This window comes from Centropristis striata, chromosome 13 (genome assembly GCF_030273125.1).
Source record: "Centropristis striata isolate RG_2023a ecotype Rhode Island chromosome 13, C.striata_1.0, whole genome shotgun sequence".
NCBI lineage: Eukaryota > Metazoa > Chordata > Actinopteri > Perciformes > Serranidae > Centropristis > Centropristis striata.
In genome coordinates, this window is record NC_081529.1 from 5,055,815 (window position 1) to 5,077,541 (window position 21,727).

Sequence of the window (21,727 nt, forward strand, 5' to 3'; positions counted from 1 at the left end):
AAACATAAAAATAAACTTTCTAAGGGGTAGCTTTTACAACTTGTTCTAGATCACTGCTATATTTCTAAAAAGAAAATATGTTGCCATGTAAAAATACTTTCGATACTTTGGACCATCAAACACATCAAGAAAAGGGGAAGATAGGGAAAGAACATTGAATGCTTTTTGTTTGTTTTTTGTTTTCGTATCAGGGAACTATTAATAGGGTAAACCAGGTAATTTGGGAAACTTTTCGGTAGATTAAACCGAATCTCAAAAGTATAAACAAAAAACAGCCCTAAAGGTTACTTTTACAACTTGTTATAGATCGCTGCTGTATTTCTGTAAAGAAAATATTTTTTTTCTTTGGATCTCAATGTGTTTTGTTGTTGTTTTGTTACGGGATCTTTAGGGTTAACTTGGTAGTAACCATGTTGCGCGGCTGTAGCTTCGCGTTGCGCTTATCCGGAACCTTTGAAGGGGGAAGACTTTAATGTGAGGACACTGGTGCAAATATGTCGGACGTACCTGATAATGCTCCGGAGCGTGAGTTTTTAAATTAAACATTATTGGGACGTTTTGGAAATATAGTTTAATCGCAGATTGTAACAGTTTGCCGTAACAATAAGGTTGTGGTAGTTTTTAAACAAAAGTGTCACTGTTAGCCTCCTGCTAGCTACGTCTCTGTTGCCGTTGTCAATACTGTACCTGGATATCCTGATTGTTTTCAGGTTATCAGTTTGCTTAAAATCTTTTCAAAATAGTTATATTGACTGCTACTGATGGCTTCTTTTAAATTAAATGAAACAGAAATCTCTCATTGCGTTTTAAAGTTCAATGACGCACTTACTAAAGTGTGACAGGCGTTAGATAAACGGCAGCGGATTAATGAAAATTGGTAATTTATGCCTGAACAACATAATTACTGCACAGGGCTACTTTAACAGTCCTAAATGTATATTAATATGTGTAATATTTTTTGTAACGAAATACCATACAACTCCCTAAAATGTTGCTGAGTCATTGTGACAGCCTGCAAAATCAACGTGGAATATGACAACAGTTTCCATCTGTTATTTACTGATAACAACACATTTAACCATATTGTTCTGCAGTATTTAATTGTACAATTAATATAATACATTATATATTCTTCTTTCCAGAATTGCATTGAATCGCCTTAACATCCAGTTTCCTTTCATTCTCAATTTAATATTTTGTTGTTAAATGCATCTTATTTATGATTGTATTAAAGCTATAGGATATTAACGGTGAAATACTGAAAGACTTATTTTTATTTTAGGGCTGTACCACACTGTTAAATGGAAGTATTGTTGACAAAATTCACCTTGACATATTTAGCGTGTTTCGAAACCCTGGCATCTCTGGATTTCATCAAGGTTTGGTCTATAATATGTCAGAAAATAGTGAGAAATGTCTGTACCAGTTCCTCAAAGTCCAATGTAATGGCTTTAAATGTCTTGTTTAACAGCCCAGAACCCAAAGACGTCCACTTTAATATGATAATACATAGAAAAGCACAAACTCTACATATGGGAAAGCCTTAAAACATTATTTTCTGCCATTTTTGTGTGAAAAATTCCTTAATAATAATGGATTATAGTGCAATAATATTATACTTATATATAATAATATATTATATTCTATATAATATATTTATATTCACATTATATAATAAAAATACTACCTCTACATGCTACCACTCATCCTCATTCGCCACCTTTACATACAAAGCAATTTATTCTATATTCAGTATTTTTTGCCATTCAATTATTTATTCTTGCTGTAATATTTTATACTTTTTATACCTCTAGACCTTATTGTCCTTAAGCTTAATTTGTTTTATGCACTATGGGAGTTTCACTCTAATTTCGTTTTGCTATGTACAATGACAATAAAGGCTATTCTATTCTATTCTATTCTATTCTATTCTATTCTATCTATTATCAAAGTAGTTCATAATTAGTAGGTCATTAGTTTTTGTCAATCAACTAATTGTTGCAGCTTTAAAATGGTGGTCCGACCAGCAGGCTGGGGGGTCGAAGAGATGATGAAAAAAATACACTTCAACACTAGACTTGAGTTGAACATCAGCGACTCGAACATGTATTGGATTCTAATTAGTTTAGGATGAGTTTGTAAAGGCCACACACTGATAACTGGCCTGTGTTTTGTCCTTTCAGACTGCCCGGGAACACAAAGTGAGCAAGCAGGGAAGACATCATCATGTCAGGGCTGTCCCAACCAGAAAATATGTGCTTCTGGAGCCACCAAGGCCCCCGACCCTGGTAAGACTGTTGCTACATCTTGATGTTGTGTCATGTGAGATTATTGCATTCATTTAAATTGAACAAGAAAAATGATTAGCTTTAAAACAACCAATATTGGGGCTACATGGTGGTTTAGTGCAGCTATTCTCAACCTTGGGGTCCCGACCCCAATTGGGGTCGCGAGATGATTTCTGGGGGTCGCCAAATTATTTTGGAAGTCAGCTCTGTCTCCACTGTGTTAAAGTGTTCATGTGTTTTAGTCTTCTTGGTCATTTAATGTCTTTTTTTTGGTCATTTTGGGGGTTTTTTTTTTGTCAATTTGTGTCTTTTTTTTGGTCATTTTGTGTCTTTTTTGGTCATTTTGTGTCTTTTTTAAATCATTTTGTGGTCAATTTGTGTCTTTTTTTGGTCGTTTAGTTTCTTTTTCTGGTCACTTAGTTTCTTTTTTTAGGTCAATTTATGTCTTTTTTGGTAATTTTGTGTCTTTTTTTATCATTTTGTGGTCAATTTGTGTCTTTTTTTGGTCATTTTGTTTCTTTTTTTGGGTGATCTGAACTGTGCGTGTGAGATTCTGTTCAGTGAGCGGGGGTCGCGGACAACATGCATGTTAAATTGGGGGTCGCGACTCAAAAAGGTTGAAAACTACTGGTCTAGTGGTTAGCACTCTTGCCTCACAGCAAGAGGGTTGGACTCCGGCCTGTGACTCTTCTGTGTAGAGTTTGCATGTTCTCCCCGTGTCAGCGTGGGTTCTCTCAGGGTACTCCAGCTTCCTCCCACAGTCCAAAAACATGCATTTAGGTTTGATTGGTGACTCTAAATTGTCCGTAGGAGTGAATGAGAGCGTGCTTGTCTGTCTCTATGTGTCAGCCCTGTGATAGTCTGGAGACTTGTCCAGGGTGTACTCACCCAATGTCAGCTGGGATCGGCTCCAGCCCCCCATGACCAGAGTGCGGATAAGTGGAGAAGGAGAATGAATGAACAACCAATATTTTAGTGATCCTTGTCTTCATAGTCTTTTTCATCTCCTCCGACTGTCTCACCTGCAGCCATAGCAGAGATCGGACTGAAGCTGTCAACAGTTAAACACAAGATCCTCGTTCTGTCTGGAAAAGGAGGAGTGGGGAAGAGTACCTTCAGCGCTCACCTGGCTCACGCTCTTGCTAGTGACACCACAAAGGAGGTATTTTTTTTAAATGTTGGTTTTCATTGTGTAAACTACAGAGACACCACCTGGAAGCAAAACAAAAAATGATTAAGGTGACCAAACTATAATTTTGGTTAAACTCAGACTTCTAACTGCTGGAATTACATTTTTGTCTTTGCAGTTTCACCTGTTAGGTTGAAAATTAGTTCAAACCTGTGTTGTGTAGAACAAAATGATGTGGTCTGTTTAACCCACTTGCTGTCCTTTGAAGCTGTACATGTGGTTTACTCAGAACTTAGTTGCTGTTGCTTGTGAAATTCAACTTAACACCACTAGAGGTCACTGCAGAAGTTTGAGGCCATAAAGTTTAGATAAGGACAGATTTCTACAGTGCTTCACAATGAATAATCTTCTGATGGCAACACTGTTATAAGTATCATACTAACAAAATTGAGTAATTATATATAGGTTTTAAAAACCATAGTAACCATGTATTAATTATTCCACCAACATTAATCAAGTGTCTGAAAGTAAGACATGATGTAAACATCATAGCCAGGTGGGACACATGAATTGTACGCTCACCTAATTAGAAACAGATTATTATTATTATTTTTTTAAACTTTGTTTATTATGTTTTTTCACAATAAAACACAGACATACAGGAACACTCAGAACAGAATCCCCACCCCAGAAAGCAAAAACAAATAAATATATAGATAGATAAACAACAACAATAATAATAATGATCAATAGATGACTCAATCTAAGACAAGTATGTTGTAAAAGAGGACATCTATAAACATAAAAAGGAGAGAATTTTACAAAAAAAAGAAAAAAAAACAAGCAAAAAACATTAGAGAAGTACAGTACATACTGAAGAGTATTTAAGCGGGTTGTCATCTTAGCACAATGAAATCTGTGGCTGTCCTAATTAACTTGAGTTAGAAACAGATTATTATAAAATATATTAAAATATTATTTTAATGTAGACTGAAGAGTCTTTGTTTTTCTGTTCTCTCTCTCTCTCTCTCTCTCTCTCTCTCTCTCTCTCTCTCTCTCTCTCTCTCTCTCTCTCTCTCTCTCTCTCTCTCTCTCTCTCTCTCTCTCTCTCTCTCTCTCTCTCTCTCTCTCTCTGTTTAGGTCGCCCTGCTGGATGTAGATATCTGTGGTCCTTCTATTCCTAGGATCATGGGCTTAGAGGGAGAACAGGTGAGATCTGGGCAGAAATGTTGCACAACACACAAAAGAAAGGAGTGATATATGCTTTGAATCAGTGGTGTAAAGCTGTCTGTCAGTCTGTAATCTGTTTTCTCATGCACAGGTTCACCAGAGTGGCTCAGGCTGGTCCCCTGTGGTGAGTCATGTTCAACAATTATGCTTTAGTTTTCAATCTTCCTTTTTATTTTAAAATACATTATTAGAGCCTGACATATACAGTACAGGCCAAAAGTTTGGACACACCTTCTCATTCAATGTGTTTCCTTTATTTTCATGACTATTTACATTGTAGATTCATCAAAACTATTAATGAACACATGTGGAATTATGTACTTAACAAAAAAGTGTGAAATAACTGAAAACATGTCTTATATTCTAGTAAGCAAAGGGTGGTTACTTTGAGGAATCTAAAATACAAGACATGTTTTCAGTTATTTCACACTTTTTTTGTTAAGTACATAATTCCATATGTGTTCATTCATAGTTTTGATGCCTTCAGTGAGAATCTACAATGTAAATAGTCATGAAAATAAAGAAAAACGCATTGAATGAGAAGGTGTGTGTCCAAACTTTTGGCCTGTACTGTATATCTGTTGACCGATATTATCAGCCGATATCGGCCTATAAAAGGCATATCAGTATCTGTGTAGTATCTGCTGTCCGATATGTGCCGTTATAAAAAAAACTTTTTTTACACAATATATATATATAATGCAGAAAATGTTGCCTGCTGTGATTTTTTTTAAATACTCAGCAATTGACTAACACTGAACAGTTATCATAATTTGGCCATTCGTTTTATTCCTATTCTTTATTTTCTCAGTTATTATTTATAGAATTGGCTGAAAACATAATAAATTGTCTGTATAATAATGTTAAATATTATTTGATAAAGTTTTATGTTTGAGGGAATTGCTCTCTGGGTAGATAAATCGGTGCACAATCCACATAAAAAAGATCTTTTTTCATTCCATTTCAAAAAAGCGCTATATATCAGCCACCATATCTATCATCGATAAATTTTCCCCTCTAAAATCAGTATCGGTATTGGTTTCGAAATCTTATATATCGGTCTGGCTCTAGAAATGATATAGCCTAAATTATAAATGTATATGTATGTGCTGTATGTTACAGTATGTGGAGGACAACCTGGCAGTCATGTCTATTGGCTTCCTGCTCAGTAGTCCTGATGATGCTGTTATCTGGAGAGGACCCAAGAAGAACGGTAACAAAATAACGAAAACTAGAATTGAAAAAACATTTTAACTGTTAACTGAAATAAAAATGAAAATGAGAGTTTTAAAAAAAAAGATAATTTACTGAAACTGTATCGTGTGGTTACAAAACTAACTAAAATTATAGTGAAAATGTCTTTTGTTTTCGTATTTGTCAACTTTTTCCATACATAATGAAGATGGATAAGGCAAAGAAATCAAAGCAAAATTTACTGTGACCTCTTTTAACCCATTAAGGCCTAAAGCGCCTGGAAAAAAATGCCTGGAAAACCTCTGGGCGATTTTCAAATGACCCCCTAAAACCTGAAGTTTTTCTGGAAATTCAACACCTACTAAATAATAGATTTTTCAGCCTCTGTAGCAGATAAAAATTAAATTCAAAAAGTATTTGAGAGCTTATACCCGTGGCTTTCATACGAAGTTGAGTTTATTTGTCCAAACCTTGAATAAATTTTTTTTTTAAATCAACAAACTCAGCAAATGTTACATTTGACTGAATAAAATATCCTATGCATAATACTAATACATGCCCATTAGCAAGATGCAAACATGATATGACCATTGGAAGAACAATACATTGTTCTCATTAGCCTACTCTAATAAAAAAAAAAATGATCATAATAATAATAATAATAATAATAAATAATAATAATACATTTTATATATTGCACTTTTCAGGGTACTCAACGACGCATAAAGTAATATAAGACATAAACAGTCATCATTTCTTATATCATCATCACAATCAATTAGCCTATTATTATTATTAATATTAATATATTATTAATAATATTATTATTATCTCCAGATGGCCACAAATCTGTCTGTTCTTTGGTGAAAATATGTCGTCTAAAAACATATTCCTCATCCATAAATGCCGGTCGATTGGTTCCGAGGGTTCAAAGTCCAGATCAGCAATTAAATGATCGTCACTTACTGCTGAGCTCCTCCGCTATCGTCGTCTTCCGCCATGATTTATAAGTTCTGGAAAAGTCCGATGTTGCATTGAGACACTCCCGCATGTATTCTGATCATGATTCTGATGCATTTCATTGGCCAGGGGACCGAAAATAGGTGGAAAAAAATACAAATACTACAAAATGACATATCCGCTGTCCCGGCCTTAATGGTAGAGTGACGCAACATCGCTCCCGGCTTTAATGGTAGAAATGCGGTAATGCTTTCCCGGCGTCAATGGGTTAATATCTAACCCAACAAATACCCCATTACAAAAAACTAAAACTAATAAAAACTAAACTAAAACTAAAGCATTTCAAAAAAGAAATACTAAACTAAAACTAGCAAACTATCTTTAAAGACAAATTAAAACTATCTGAATTTAAAAACAAAAAATCACAACCCAATTAAAAATAAAACTAATGATTATAACAAATGACAAATGATTATAACCTTGATAGGGAATTCACTAATCCAATGAGGGCTGAGGGCCCTCACAAAGATAGAAGTACAAGAATGTGTGTGTGTATGTGTGTGTGTGTGTGTGTGTGTGTGTGTGTGTGTGTGTTCTCCAGATGACACAGCAGCATAATCTGTGTGATGTTTGTCTAAATTCAGGGATGATCAAGCAGTTTTTGAGGGATGTTGACTGGGGGGACCTGGATTACCTCATCGTGGACACGCCCCCTGGAACCTCTGACGAGCACCTGTCGATAGTCCAGTACCTGAGCTCCACCCACGTGGATGGAGCCGTCATCATCACCACGCCACAGGTATCACGAACACATGCTCACACATATAACACAAAATGCATTTACAGCAACTGTAAAGGGGAATTCCACCCTAAAATATAATCTGTGTCTACTTTCACTCCAACTGATTTGATTGCTGTTACTTCAGTTGGTGATTTCATAAATTTCCCAGAATGAATTTCAACCACCTGCGGTTGATGTTAGCCGCTCTTTTTAATGTATCTCCAGACAGTCATAACGGGAGTGATAGTAACAGTAATAACCACAACAATCCACGAGCCACACACAATCACATGCTTTACTCAGAATGCAACATTGCTGCAACTGCCCTGCGTTTTGGTTTTACAGTCATATCAGTCCTACTCTCCATGGGGAGGCTGGTTTCTCTGCTTTTTGTGACACAACAATATATTAAGATAACTCGAATATTTTTTCTAGACAAAAAATGTGCAGTTTGCAGCCGATTTAGGGTTTTGTTATAATGTCCCTAAAGAAAGAACTTATGTGTAGAAGTGGACCCAGCTTCCTTGTTCACGTTACACCCGTCCTTGCTTCGCTACACTGGCTCCCGGTTGCTTTTAGAATAGATTTTAAAATTTTATTATTTGTTTTTAAAGCTCTTAATGGCCTCACCCCTCAATATTTGACCGAGCTCCTTAAAATCCACGCCCCTGCCAGAACACTGAGACCCTCCAGTCAGCTGCTACTGGCCGCCCCTAAAACCAGACTAAAAACCAAAGGGGACCGTGCCTTTGTGGCTCTGGAATAACCTGCCCTGGCACATCCGATCTGCAGGATCTTTTGAAGTTTTTAAATCCTCCTTAAAAACACACTTTTTCTCCCTTGGCTTTTAATCAAGTTTAAGTGGACATCTTGCAAAAACAAAATTTTATTTAAATTTTTAATTTATTTTATTATATTTTTAATTTATTTTATTATATTGTTGCACTGTGTTTATGTATTTTAGTATTTTAGTTTTTACCGTATTTCCTGCAACTGTGATATCTGTACAGCACTTTGGTCAACCCCGGTTGTTTTAAATGTGCTCTATAAATAAAGTTTGACTTGACTTGACTTGACGTTTGCTAGGTCAGACAAGCTTGACAAAAAGAAAGATGGCGACACCAGTTCCCTTTAGCCGCTCACTGTCAACTTGCTACATTTTTGTTTTTTTAGCATACAAATAATACAAAGTATTAGAAAGGTTTTCTTTAATCTCTTTTAACTTAGCCGTTCATTAAGTCGTATAGAAACAGAACGTCTCTTCGAACAACAGCACTCTAACTGTAGTGCAGAATGGACCCCAAGTAAAACAGCAAAGGGGAAAAGTTTACAGAGGTTCTGCCAGTACCAAGCAACTCAACTGTTATTAGCCCTTTTCATACTGCAAAAGTGCAGCATAAGTGCTGTCACAAGCTCTGCTGTCGTTTAACTTTAGGACATTCATACTGATTCCACAACGGCGTGACATTCTCATTGCAACCCGGCATTGTAATCCAGCTCTTATTCTTTTCTCTTCTTTTCTTCTTTAACATATAGCACTCCTTTAGCGATGACAGTTAGCTCTTAAAGTGATGTACTTACTTGATTCCTATGGTCTATGTCTAGTACCATCAGGTTGAATGCACTTATTGTAAGTCGCTTTGGACAAAAGCGTCTGCTAAATGACATGTAATGTAATGTAATGTAATGTAATGTAATGTGTGCCATCTCTATAGATTGTCTCTAGAGATTCCGCATAATCAAGAGAAGTTGTTCTGCATTTTACTGAACATGATACGGCCCACTTCCTTTCTTATTACCCGAGTGTTGGTCACGTAGAAAAGCCAGAATCACTTAGTACCCCCATTACGCCTGTGGGACGTTCAGACTGAAGGCAAAACGCCACAGAGGCTTAAAAATGCCAGTTTGAAACAGCTGTCTGAAAGGGTCTATCGACTTCAAAAAGGAAATAAACACCATGTGTGGGTGTCATGGTAAGGGGTGGGATGGATAAACCCCTTCCCTTCCATTACTGTAGTGTTTGATGCCAGTCCACCTACATGTTTAAATAGCACAGCTAAATAAAGCAAGTTTCCCCCGGCTGTGGGGGCTTATGGAAAGTAATGCTGGGAAGTTAGTAAGTGTATGAGACAGGTTGAGAGACAGTAGGCCCGGGGAAACATTATCATGCTGTGCAGTCGGCATTGTGCAAAATAGTAGTATATCTGCAGGGGAACTATTGGCAATAAAGTAATCATAGTGTATCATTTAAGCCATAACTGCAGCTGTTGTTTCCCTCTCACTTTTTTTTACAGTTTTATTTCAAAAACCATCTGTAAAATGCAGCTACAATATGGCAACAAACAGAAGATGCTATTTCATCATAAACTCATAAAAAGTCATTGTTTCAGTGTGGTTGCACATGCTATCATGGCACCATATAAAGTTATAATACGGCATGTTTGCTTGTTATTTGTTTACACAAAGTGCAATAAAAGCAGTGAAACGCTAGCATGGCCATGCAGAACACTAGCAAGTCTAGGGAAGGAATGTCCATGTAATATTTTACAGACAGACACACAAACACAACACTGTTTGGGTCTTGAATAGTCATTTTGAATATGTTTTATTCATGCTGAATGGTTAATTTTCAATTACTTATGAGCACATCCCTGGCAACCACAACCACTTAAGTTAATGTTAGCCCTGATGCTGCTGTTTTCTTTATGCTAAGATAATATTAGCAAGGCTAACACTGTCATAACCAAAACAAACAAGTCTGGGTGCCACATATTCAACAATTTGCTTTTGGTTTTGTTTTGGAACATGAGAGTAATTCATGAGACAGTGGTTTAAACTAAAATTGACCTGCAACTACTTTTAACATAGTTAAACAGAGCACTTGTTACAGTAACCTTAAGCCCCAATAATGCTTTCCCCATGGAGATGAGCTAACATGGAATCGTAACATTAAAATATATTTGGATATTTTATACACCGTGCTGGTTTTCTCCTAGGCTTCCTCAAAGTTCATCACCATCTACATCCCTGTAGTTAGAAAATATTGAATGAGCACAAACCCTGTTAAGCGCCATGTCTGATGGCGTGATGGCACTTTAGCCATGCAAACACTCACAACCCTGTTTCAAGCATAAATCAAGCAGTATAATGACAGAAGCCGAATTAAAATAACTTTTTGACAGTTTTAGTGGTTGTGAAATGAAATAATAAACATCTCTTTTGATTGACCTAACAGCAGTTGCAATAGCTATATATATATATATATTATATATATACAGTACAGGCCAAAAGTTTGGACACACCTTCTCATTCAATGTGTTTCCTTTATTTTCATGACTATTTACATTGTAGATTCATGAAAACTATTAATGAACACATGTGGAATTATGTACTTAACAAAAAAGTGTGAAATAACTGGAAACATGTCTTATATTCTAGTAAGCAAAGGGTGGTTACTTTGAGGAATCTAAAATACAAGACATGTTTTCAGTTATTTCACACTTTTTTGTTAAGTACATAATTCCATATGTGTTCATTCATAGTTTTGATGCCTTCAGTGAGAATCTACAATGTAAATAGTCATGAAAATAAAGAAAAACGCATTGAATGAGAAGGTGTGTGTCCAAACTTTTGGCCTGTACTGTATATATATATATATAATCTCTATAATATATGTAGTCTTTTTCACTATAGGCAGATTCCTCTCACTCGCTACAGTAGGTGAAGAAATAAAATCAATCAATAACTATATACAAACATTGTTGATTTTTTTTCCCATGAAGCTGACATGAAAACTTTTCAGTAAATTAGTTATTTCAGTAAATTTCTGTTGACAGACAGCTGCATAGTGAAGCTCACAAACAGACCAGGAGCCTCGATTGATCAATTACCATGTGGTAAATAAATTCAAAACACACATACAGTGCAATGTTTGTGTGGATGTAACAGGTGTCTGTGTAGAAAACACTCCACTAAATGTGAGTGTATTGCAGAATATAATTTATACGCACCACTCGTGTCTCGCTCCCAGTGGGGATTCCCAGTAGTGTCTAAAACAGGAGACATTTGCCTGGATCACACCCAGTAGAGGCCATATTGGAGGTGCTCAGTTTGAAAACAGCTGATTGTAAAAGCTCTACCTGGTCATGGTGACAGATTTCAGTGAACACATTAATTAGCTTGGATTAGCAATTAGGTATCATGAAATTCTATTTGCTTGTCAGAGTGCTTATTTACGCTGGATTACAATGTGTCTTTATTCCAAGTCTTTTTTATTGAGGTTTATACATAAAGAGGTAGCGTACAAAGTACATACATTCAGAAACATAGATGATCTGCAAGACTACAAATACAATATAAACATAAACATCACCACCCCATCTCTGCAACAAAATTACTGTACCATTCGACAACCTAGTATTAATTGAACAACAATGTGTCTTTAAATGACAGTGTTTTGGAGTCAGGACTAAGGAGGAAGAGTTTTGAAACAACGCCCTGACTGTGTTGAAAAAGATTCCCATGACTAATCTGTGATCTGTGTTTATCTTGTTAAATGTGCTTCATTAAATCTGGTTTGACTGTACTTGGTGAAAGGCCGAGTAAACACTTCCTGGTACTTAAATTAGACTTGTGAGGTCAGACAGCAGTAGACTCACTTCCTCATTCCTTCAGCTCTCACTTAAAAAATAACCACACACATGTTGGGAATTACCCAAAAATTGTAGACAGTCGCTTGAATATCAACAGACGAGCTGCCGATCTCAAAGAAAAAAAGGCATTTCAACACATTTACGTGAAATGCTCAGTTTATCATAGCCAGCTGCTTTTCTCAAGGGAACTATGATAAGGAAGGAAAACAATTACTGCTGTTTTCACCTTGGTTTCCTCCCTGTTTCTCTTGTCTTCATCCTAGGGGTCCTAAAATATTCTCACAATATTTCAGGGCATTTTTTTTGCAATAAAGATATTCTTGACAATATTAAAAAATTCTGAAAAATATAAAGAAAATATGATTTTTTTTTTGTCTGTATGAATAAATAAAAAATGTAGAACAAAATAAAAATCAATCATAAATCTAAAATGTAGTGTAAAGTGCAAATCTCAGCAGTTGCCCAATACAAAAAAATGTGCTCTTGTCTCTTGAGTATTAGCAAAAACTGTAATTTAGACTTGAATATTCCCATTATTTTTAGGGTAACTGTGTCATTCATTCAAGCATCATGGTATTTCTCCATTAACTTTACTTGAAAATGTTATATTTTTTACTGCAAAACTGTGTGTTTCCTACAGTTTATGACAGTAAAAGTTAAAGATTTTTGCTATTATTTGATTTACAGTAATTTAAAGTGTCTACTACGGTGATATACAAATTTTAATTTTACGCCCTATTTCTGATGTAATTTGACAGTGTTTTACTAAAATTTCTACAAACAATTTTTACAGTGTAAATATACTTTCAGTAGGTTGAAATGTGACGTTAGTGCAGCACATGCACCCATTTTTACCCATAAAAAATTATACTGGTATAATTGTGAACGATACGATATGGCACACCCCTACTTCATCCTCTCTCTCTCTCTCTCTCTCTCTCTCTCTTCTTCCTCTCTTGCTTTGCCTTTCTCTTTCTCTCTCTAGGAGGTGTCATTGCAGGACGTGAGAAAGGAGATCCGGTTCTGTCAGAAGGTCAAGCTGCCCATCATCGGAGTGGTGGAGAACATGAGTGGCTTCGTTTGTCCTTCATGCAAGGTTAGACAGACAGACAGACAGACAGACAGACAGACAGACAGACAGACAGACAGACAGACAGACAGACAGACAGACAGACAGACAGACTTTATTTATCCCAAGCTGGGAAATTACAGTGTAGCAGCATTACACACAGAGACAATGACAACACAATTAAATAAAAAGAACAACCTAGGCATACTTCAAGCAATAAAATATTAAAATACAATAAAAAATAAAGTGTCTAAAGAAGGAGTATGTATTAAGGAGTAGAATAGAATTCCAGTGCAGAATAAATATGAATATACAGTATAAAAATGTTGGTGCTATGAAACAAATAAGGTGCAAAGTGCATAGACAGGTTATGCTCAAACACACAGTCAGATACGTGTACACCAAAAAAATCATACAGGCAATACAGGCAAATGTCTTGACACTTTAGCCAAGAACAACATGGCACACACAGCAAAGAGGAACTATGCTGTACCCACATGGTAGAGCCGAGCCGGCCACAGAGCTGCCACTTCATGTTTACCGAAAAACAAGTTGGACTGTTATGTTGAATGTTATGAAGAAGAAGAAGTTAAAGCTTTATCATCTTTTTAATCTGTGCTGTCAAGATGCTTCAATGTGCTTCCCCTGCAGTCTGAATTAGGTCAAAACAACAAGCGAGCTCTGTGACAGCTATCTGTGAGAGAGACACACATTCAGCTCACAGTGTGCAGGTTATTTCAACCACATGCAGCTAGTTTTGTAAACACATAAATCAACCACCGTCAATGTGTTTCCTTGGATCCACTTCCTTACTACAAACACTTACATGTGATATTATGCTGCGTACCCACTGAATTCTACACCATGGCTTTACTCTACTTGATTTGCTGTTTGTTTTTTTTTGCTTTCCATCAGCAAAACTTTTCAAAAGTTTAGGTTTAGGTTCCAAGCAAGCACCTGATTAATTTCTAGTTTGATTAACTTTTAACACTTTTTCTTAAACTTTAAGTCTCATTCTCATCATGCATATTCCTGATGTCTTTTAAGCACTTCGAGGTAACTGTCATCCAATTTTTTGCAGTGTGCCGTTCACTGCAAACAAACAAATATTTTTTAGTGTGCAGTTCCCCCTTCTCAGTTCTCTGTTTGTACATCCTCACTTCCTTTCCTTGCCTCCTCTCCTCACTTCTTAGTCCCTCCTAGTTGAGATATGAGGAGAAGGGGAGGACAGAGAGGAGTCGAGGCTGCAGGCGTTTGACAAAATAAGACGTCCGCACTTTAAAGGCTTCACAGCCCTGGCACAGCTTCATCATCCGTCCATAGCCACGCCTCTTTTGTTTGTCGCAGGCATCTCTGTTCCCAGTTTATTTGCATAATTTGCTTATCACTCTGGCAACATTATATATTCACAAATCTTTAGGTAAACTGCCAAATTCTTCAGGGCTCCGTACAAAACAGTACAGTTCTTCTATACCTGAATGTGTAACCACTTTCAGGCTAATACAGCTTTAAAAAATAATAATAATTATAATGCATTCAATTTTTAAAGCGCTTTTAAAGGTATTCAAAGTCGCTTAAGAGAAAAGATATTTAAAAGGTATTTGCTTTTCATTTTGTTTATGAGACTACAACCTTTACTCCTGTCGTGTAATTGTAGGCTCAAGTTGTATACACAAGGTGTTTTAAACTTGATTTATAATCATCTCAATAAAGTTAAGTTAAAGTAAAACAAAAAAACATCACAGGTGCCGAAAAGACTTGGAAACAACGGATACACCAATATCATTTCCTGATCACAGAAACTCTGCTCTGCAACAAAACGACCGATTGACTCTCCTCGCTAAATCTAGTTATCGTTTCCAAACTTCGTCTGTTTAGTTCTTTATAGGTCCTGAATTCAAAAGTTACTTTTTATTTAGTTATTGTTATGCCCCAGTCTAGGGGGCCTAGAGCACAACATGAAAAGGCCCCATCTTCCCCATCTCCCAAGTAGCCACAAACAAAGATAAGTTTGAAGAATGGGTAAATATTTATTTACAAAGAGAACTTAGGAAAATACAAATATTCTTCAACTTAGGAGTGGACTAAAGTCAAAATAACAAACAAAACAATTCTATCTTAAAAATAAGAAATTTACCTGAAAAACCAAAAGATAAAAAATCTTACCTCCCTACCTACTTAAACAAGAGAAAACGAGAAACAAAACCTGGCAACCCACCCTTACTGCTCAAAACAAGGGAATTAAGTCCTAAACCACAAGTTAATTCAAAAGGTGTGAACCGGTTGGGAGAAGAGGAGGATGAGGGAAAAGCCTGCTGCCACCGACGGCCGCCATCTTGGCTCCATTTAAACCAGGTGGTTCCGGCTGCAGCCAATCCCAGCCAAGGCGAGGAACCTCTCCACCAATCGCACCGTGGCTATGGCACACCCCAATCTGCATAATATTGAGGCGTGGAACCTCTCCACCAATAACACCACGGCTATGGCACACTCCAATCTGCATATAAAAAAGGAAACCAAAAACACAGGGCTCACATACAAATGCAGTTTGCTAAACAATAACTATAATATGACCACAGTCATAACATTATAGTCTTGTTTCTCGGCATGAAAACAAGGCGGTACAAACAAATATATTTTGTCGTAGTGAAATTAAAACTGGTGTGCATCTTAGAAAAAGATAACAGTGAGTTCTGTATTTATCCATAATATCACATAAAAACCAGACTTCTAAACAACAGTGTTGGTGATTTAAATCCTTACTGACACATTAAAATGACATAAGACGTGTTTCCATCAACAAACTTATATGTGAATTTTGAAGATTCTCATGAGAAAAGCTTGATGGTAACACCAAAATTCAATAAAACTTTCAAAAATGCACATAAAAGTTTTTACGCTCGATTGAGGTGGTTTTTTTTGTCTTTTTGGGAAAGAATGAATGCACTACATGAGAAATGGAAGCGATTTTTCTGACATAGCGAATATTTAACTCAAGAATGATCAGCTGTTTCAGCTCGGCCCGGTCAGGACGAGCTGACATGAAAGAACAATTTAAAGTTGCCCAATTGAATCCAATTCCTGAAGACTTCTCTCCATTTTTCTTGTTGGTGGCCAAAGTTGCCTAATTAGCAACCTCTTTTTTGTAGTTTTTTTTTTCTCTTTCGCCTCAATCTCTTCTTCTTCTACTGTTTACTGGCAGATTAGCCTACAGCAACACATTACACTGCCATCTTCAGACTAAAGTACGTTTATGCAGCTTTGTTTATTTGCTCTAAACCAGTTGATGGAAAGATCCCTAATTTGCATTTTCTTATGGTGAAATTTCAAAATTGATTTTATTTATTTATTTATTTTATTTAATTTTCAAAATTTAGCTTCAAAATTCTCTCCAACTTTCCGTGGCTACTGATAGATATCAGCAGTGGCCAGTTTTTTACTTTTTCATCCCTGAGCTCAGCATGTATGGAGTAGCAAGGTTCTTATAATTCAGGGTTGATAGGATCTGAAATGCATTAATAACTCATAAGATTTTTCTTTGTCCTCTCTCGTAGAACACATCGCAGATCTTCCCTCCCACCAGTGGGGGCGCCGAGCGAATGTGTGCAGATCTAGATCTGCCCCTGTTAGGAAAGGTGCCTCTGGACCCAAGGATAGCACGAAGCTGCGACGAGGGCAGGTCGTTCCTCAATGAAGTACCCGACTCTCCTGCGGCTAAAGCCTACCACAGTATTGTGCAAAGTGAGTGTTCCCAGGAACATACGCCCAGCAAGCAGGCACGAGCATCTCTGACGTCTACGTTGCCACCTCTGGCATCATTTTCTTAGATTTCATTAGATTCCAGAGAAAGGAAGTTAGATGTGCATATGGCTTCCAGTGAAGTCCCTCGCTATTTTTTGATGACTAGATGGTTTACTTGATGTTCCAATTCCCGATTAAATAGTATGAAAGAAGAAGTGATCACTTTGTAAATGGGAAGCAGTCGACTAAAGCGGAACAAGAAGAGATTGAAATTCAATAACCATCCTTTTAGCATGCGATTTAAGGCATCAGTTGTGTCCCACAGATTCATGATGATTTGCAGGTAGTTAATAAAACACACACACACGCACGCACACACACACACACACACATTCTTGTACTTCTATCTTTGTGAGGACCCTCATTGTAATAGTGAATTCCCTTGCAAGGTTATAAAAGTAATAATAAGTTATAATTTTTCATTAGTTTTAGTTTTAATTTTGTTGTGAATTTTTGTTTTCAAATTCAGTTAGTTTTAATTAGCTTTTAGAGTGATGGGGTTTTGTTGGGTGGGAGACTAAAAGAGGTCACAGTAAATTTTGCCTTTATTTCCTTTGCCTTATCCATCTTCATTATGTATGGAAAAAGTTGACAAAGACTTAAACGAAGGACATTTTCACTATAATTTTAGTTAGTTTTGTAACCACAGTTTCAGTTAACAATCATTATCATTAACCTTTAACCCTTAAAAAAAAGCCTGAACTCTCAAAAAAGCCTTTAAAGAAGTGAGGACCTGCCTAAATGTCCTCACTTTGCAAAAATGTCCTCACTCTGTTGGTTAAAAACGTGTTCTGGTCCTCACTATGTAGGAAGTACAAGAACACACACACACACACTTCATCAAGCTAACCAAAACTGCCCTTGCCATCTTCACCACCCTCCTCTCCTCTCTCCTCCACCAGGTATTCAGGACTACTGCTCCAACCGTGTGACAGAGGAGCAGAGCACCACCTGATGGCGGCCATATTGGACTAGAACACTGAGACAGATCACATGACGGGAGTTTGGTAGAAAAATGTTGAACTACTGAATAAGAACCACACATAGCAATACTTATATCGTTCACCTAAACATTATTATCTTTATATGATTATTAGTCATGATTGAATACTTCTTGCACTGCAGTGGCTGGCCAATATAGAAACAGTATTGAGGATGAAAAAAATATATTATAATGAGCATTTAATTGGAATATAATAGGGACCAGTTCCTCTTAGTAGCAGTTCCTAAAAGTAATTACACAGTGATGTTATCCAAATAAGCATGTTGGCCTCATTTTGAATATAATGCAAGCATAAAAAACCCAGAAATTTAACAAAGCTTCCAACCACCACTCTGGGTATTTTCTGTATATTACCTCTTTATACTTTAGCTGAAATAGATACATTTTAAATCCCTGACGTTTATTTAATAGAAGGGATTTGTATTTTGTTGGTTAATGCTGAAGATACAAACTTGCACCCACAGCAGCCAGGCACAAAGTTTGACTAAACTTTGCTCAAACGAGAGTAAATTGTGAATTTATTGGGGACTATTTTCAGCAGTGGATGAATACGCAATTGGTGTTTGAGGGAGAATTCATTACAACAGGACAGGATTGACTGCAGTGCCCTGTTTGTCGTAAGAAAGGTCATTCAGTGCAACAGTGGCTGAATGATGTGTTCATAATGTAGTTCTACAGCACAGAGAAAACTATCAGAGGCTTTGGATACACATGCAGTACTTCACCGGATCTATTTCTTGTTGTTTTGGCCCTGATGTGGAATGTGTTGACAACAGGAAAATATAGATTATCACCCATCTTATTCCTTCAGGTTAAAGTTAAAGTAAAGATGGCGACTGCTGCTGTCTTGTAGACCCAACATGTACAGTCTTGTTGCCTATTGTCTCTGAACACTGTGCATCCTAAGATATTTGATATACACACTTAGTTCCTTTAGTAGATGAAAAGAGTCTATTGTGCTGTAGTAAAGGAGATGGTGTTTGAGGAAGTTAAACATCTGATCATGCAGTAAATGAAGCAGTAGTGTCAAACATTTAATCATTTCCTACAATTATGTTATTAGGGAGAGAAAGTCCAATAATTGTGCCATCAGTGGGAGATAAACCCATTTATTGAAGTCCTTGTAATACAAAACACAGTGTCATCAGCATAGTGTAAAATCTAACTTACTGATCTGGTTGTGTTTTCTCCTTAGTCATTCCACATTTGAAATTAAGAGACATTTGGAGATGTTAAACTTTTAAGTCATGTAACCTTCATTCTGTTTAGTGGCTATAAAAATGTAAATGTATGAATCTGGAAGATCTATTTTTGTCCAATGTGCAAACTGGATATAAGGAAACCTAACTTTCTCAGAGCCACTAACCAAAGTGTGCATGATTTTTTTTAAAGTGTTTTCATATATATATTTCATGAAATTTTTCTTCACTGACCAGACATAAAGTTCACATGGAGTTACTGGAGTTCTCAGTGGTCCTGATTTACAGTAAATGACATAAATATTATATTATTGTGTTATAAACAGTTGTTTTAGACACTTGTTTTGTTTACTTGGTTTAAGTTACTAAACATGAAAGATTTCGAACTATAATGCAGACTCCTTTTTGTTTTATCTGTTAATAAATCAAAGTTTATTGAGATAACCTTGTTTTTTTTATATCGAACCCTCACTTTTAGTATTTTGCCATCATATTTCACTTGCACTCATATTGGCTACATTGACAGTTGTAGTAAGCAGTGAAAACACAGTTCATCAGGTTTGTGCTTCTAAGTTGTGCAAGTATGTTTTATTTGTGTGTGTGTATCAAGTGTTATGTACCGTACATGGTTGTAGTTCCTGCAGAGTTCACTAAAAAACACATGTGAAACTGCATCAGCATCCTGCAAACAGACAAAACACCAGCCACAACCCTTCGTTTCTCACATGGAGATTGCAGTTGTGACTTGGAGCACTAAAGTATGTTCAACCATGTTAAGCAATTTGAACGATGAAAACATAAATACAATGATTGCAAAATACAGTTTTTTTTCCTTGATGACAGGCACTAACGCAGAACAAAAGAGCCACTGTTGGCCAAAAAAAGAGAAAAAATTCGGGCTACTAAATCTAAATCGACATTACAAATAGGTCATAATGAGCATATATTGATATGATCTTGTAAGAATGCAACAAGGTCCCAAGTACACTTAAGAAGCTGGACATTGAAGGAATATATCTAGCCTAGACTTGAAGTTGGCAAAAGTGAGAGGTTAAGGCGTCATAGAATTTTTATCATTTGAGTTGATTAAAAGGTTAAACCTTTTTCATAATGCCATATATAAGCTACATGTTTTTACAACTGAAGAATACAAATTGTCTTGGGGCTACAGCAATAATAAATTAATGTTAAATGTTACAAAATAACTATTCATTTTCGTATAATTTTTTTTTGACACAGCAACAGGGAGCTGCTGCAGACAGCATGAAGAGCCACATGGTTGCCGGCACACAAAAACAATCTAGAAATATACAAAATACAATCCTGATTCCATAGAAATTGGGACACTGGAAAAAGATAAAAACAGAATGAATCTAGTTTAGAGTGAAACAAAAGTTTATTAGTTTGAATCTAGAATATCCTGTGTTTATACAGTTTTCAATTGAACAAATGTCAAAAGATTTGCAAGTAATGTAATACTAATAATTATTGTTTTAGTCCTAACTTTTTTTAAATTTGGGCTGTAGCACAATATATTAAAATATGTATTAATTACTTTGGGGTGAACTCTCCCTTTGACGCCACTAAGAACAAAAGTATTTTAAAGTCTTGTTGGAGAGTTTCAATCATTAACATTGCAGATGATCTCTAAGGTGTGACTGTTGTGATACTAAGGAAACTGAGATTGTGAATACCAATCATGCTTATTAAGCCAAACCAGTTCCAATGCCTAAAACAGACAATAGATTGGTCACATTTATAGTTATAATGACAGGTTTGCACACTTCTGAGCACAATTGTTGTGTGTCTCAAATGGCAAACCAGTAAACGTGTGAAAGCATTAAATCACAATGTCTCAACATGAAACAGAGGAGGGGTTTAAATTAGGGAAATATACTAAAAGTATTTCCTCCATTGTTGTATTCTGACGGACCATGAAAAGTCTCTGTTTCAGTGAAACGATGACTCATCAAACCTGATTTATCAGAAAATCTTTTGATCCTGTGCAGCTTTTTTTGTTATTGTGTGTAAAGCAACCAGGAATGTGTATGTTGTAGACTTTATATGAAGAACAGCTAAAAATTAGGTTCTATTAGACAAAATGAATGCTAATTAATAATGCTGAGTGAACAGGAGCGATTTTTATAGAAAGATTGATGAAAATATTTAGTCTGAAAGTGAACAAATGTCCTCATGTAACCTCACTTAATAATACTGACGTCTGCCTCCAGACTTTAAAGTCTCTCACACTTACATTCCCACAAAAAAAAGGAAATTCCTCCTAGACACCTCCCTCCACACACACAAACACCTCCCCTTTTAATGAGAACGCCTTCTGAACAAAATCACGTCCCTTTAAAAAAAAATCAATCATCTCTAGCAGCAGTCTATCAAAGACACCTATGACCGCGGAGCAGACGT

At 36.3% G+C, this 21,727-nt stretch overlaps 1 protein-coding gene across 1 annotated transcript; it reads left to right on the forward strand.

The window, feature by feature from the left end:
- The first annotated feature begins 431 nt into the window (after positions 1-431).
- On the forward strand, positions 432-19,750 carry nubp1 (nucleotide binding protein 1 (MinD homolog, E. coli)). The gene is made up of 10 exons (XM_059347854.1): positions 432-525; positions 2,184-2,288; positions 3,317-3,450; positions 4,558-4,626; positions 4,739-4,771; positions 5,770-5,860; positions 7,446-7,600; positions 13,220-13,330; positions 16,858-17,044; positions 18,007-19,750. The coding sequence occupies exons 1-10, from the start codon at positions 495-497 to the stop codon at positions 18,057-18,059; spliced, it is 969 nt and encodes a 322-aa protein (XP_059203837.1). The 5' UTR covers positions 432-494; the 3' UTR covers positions 18,060-19,750.
- Positions 19,751-21,727: the final 1,977 nt, after the last annotated feature.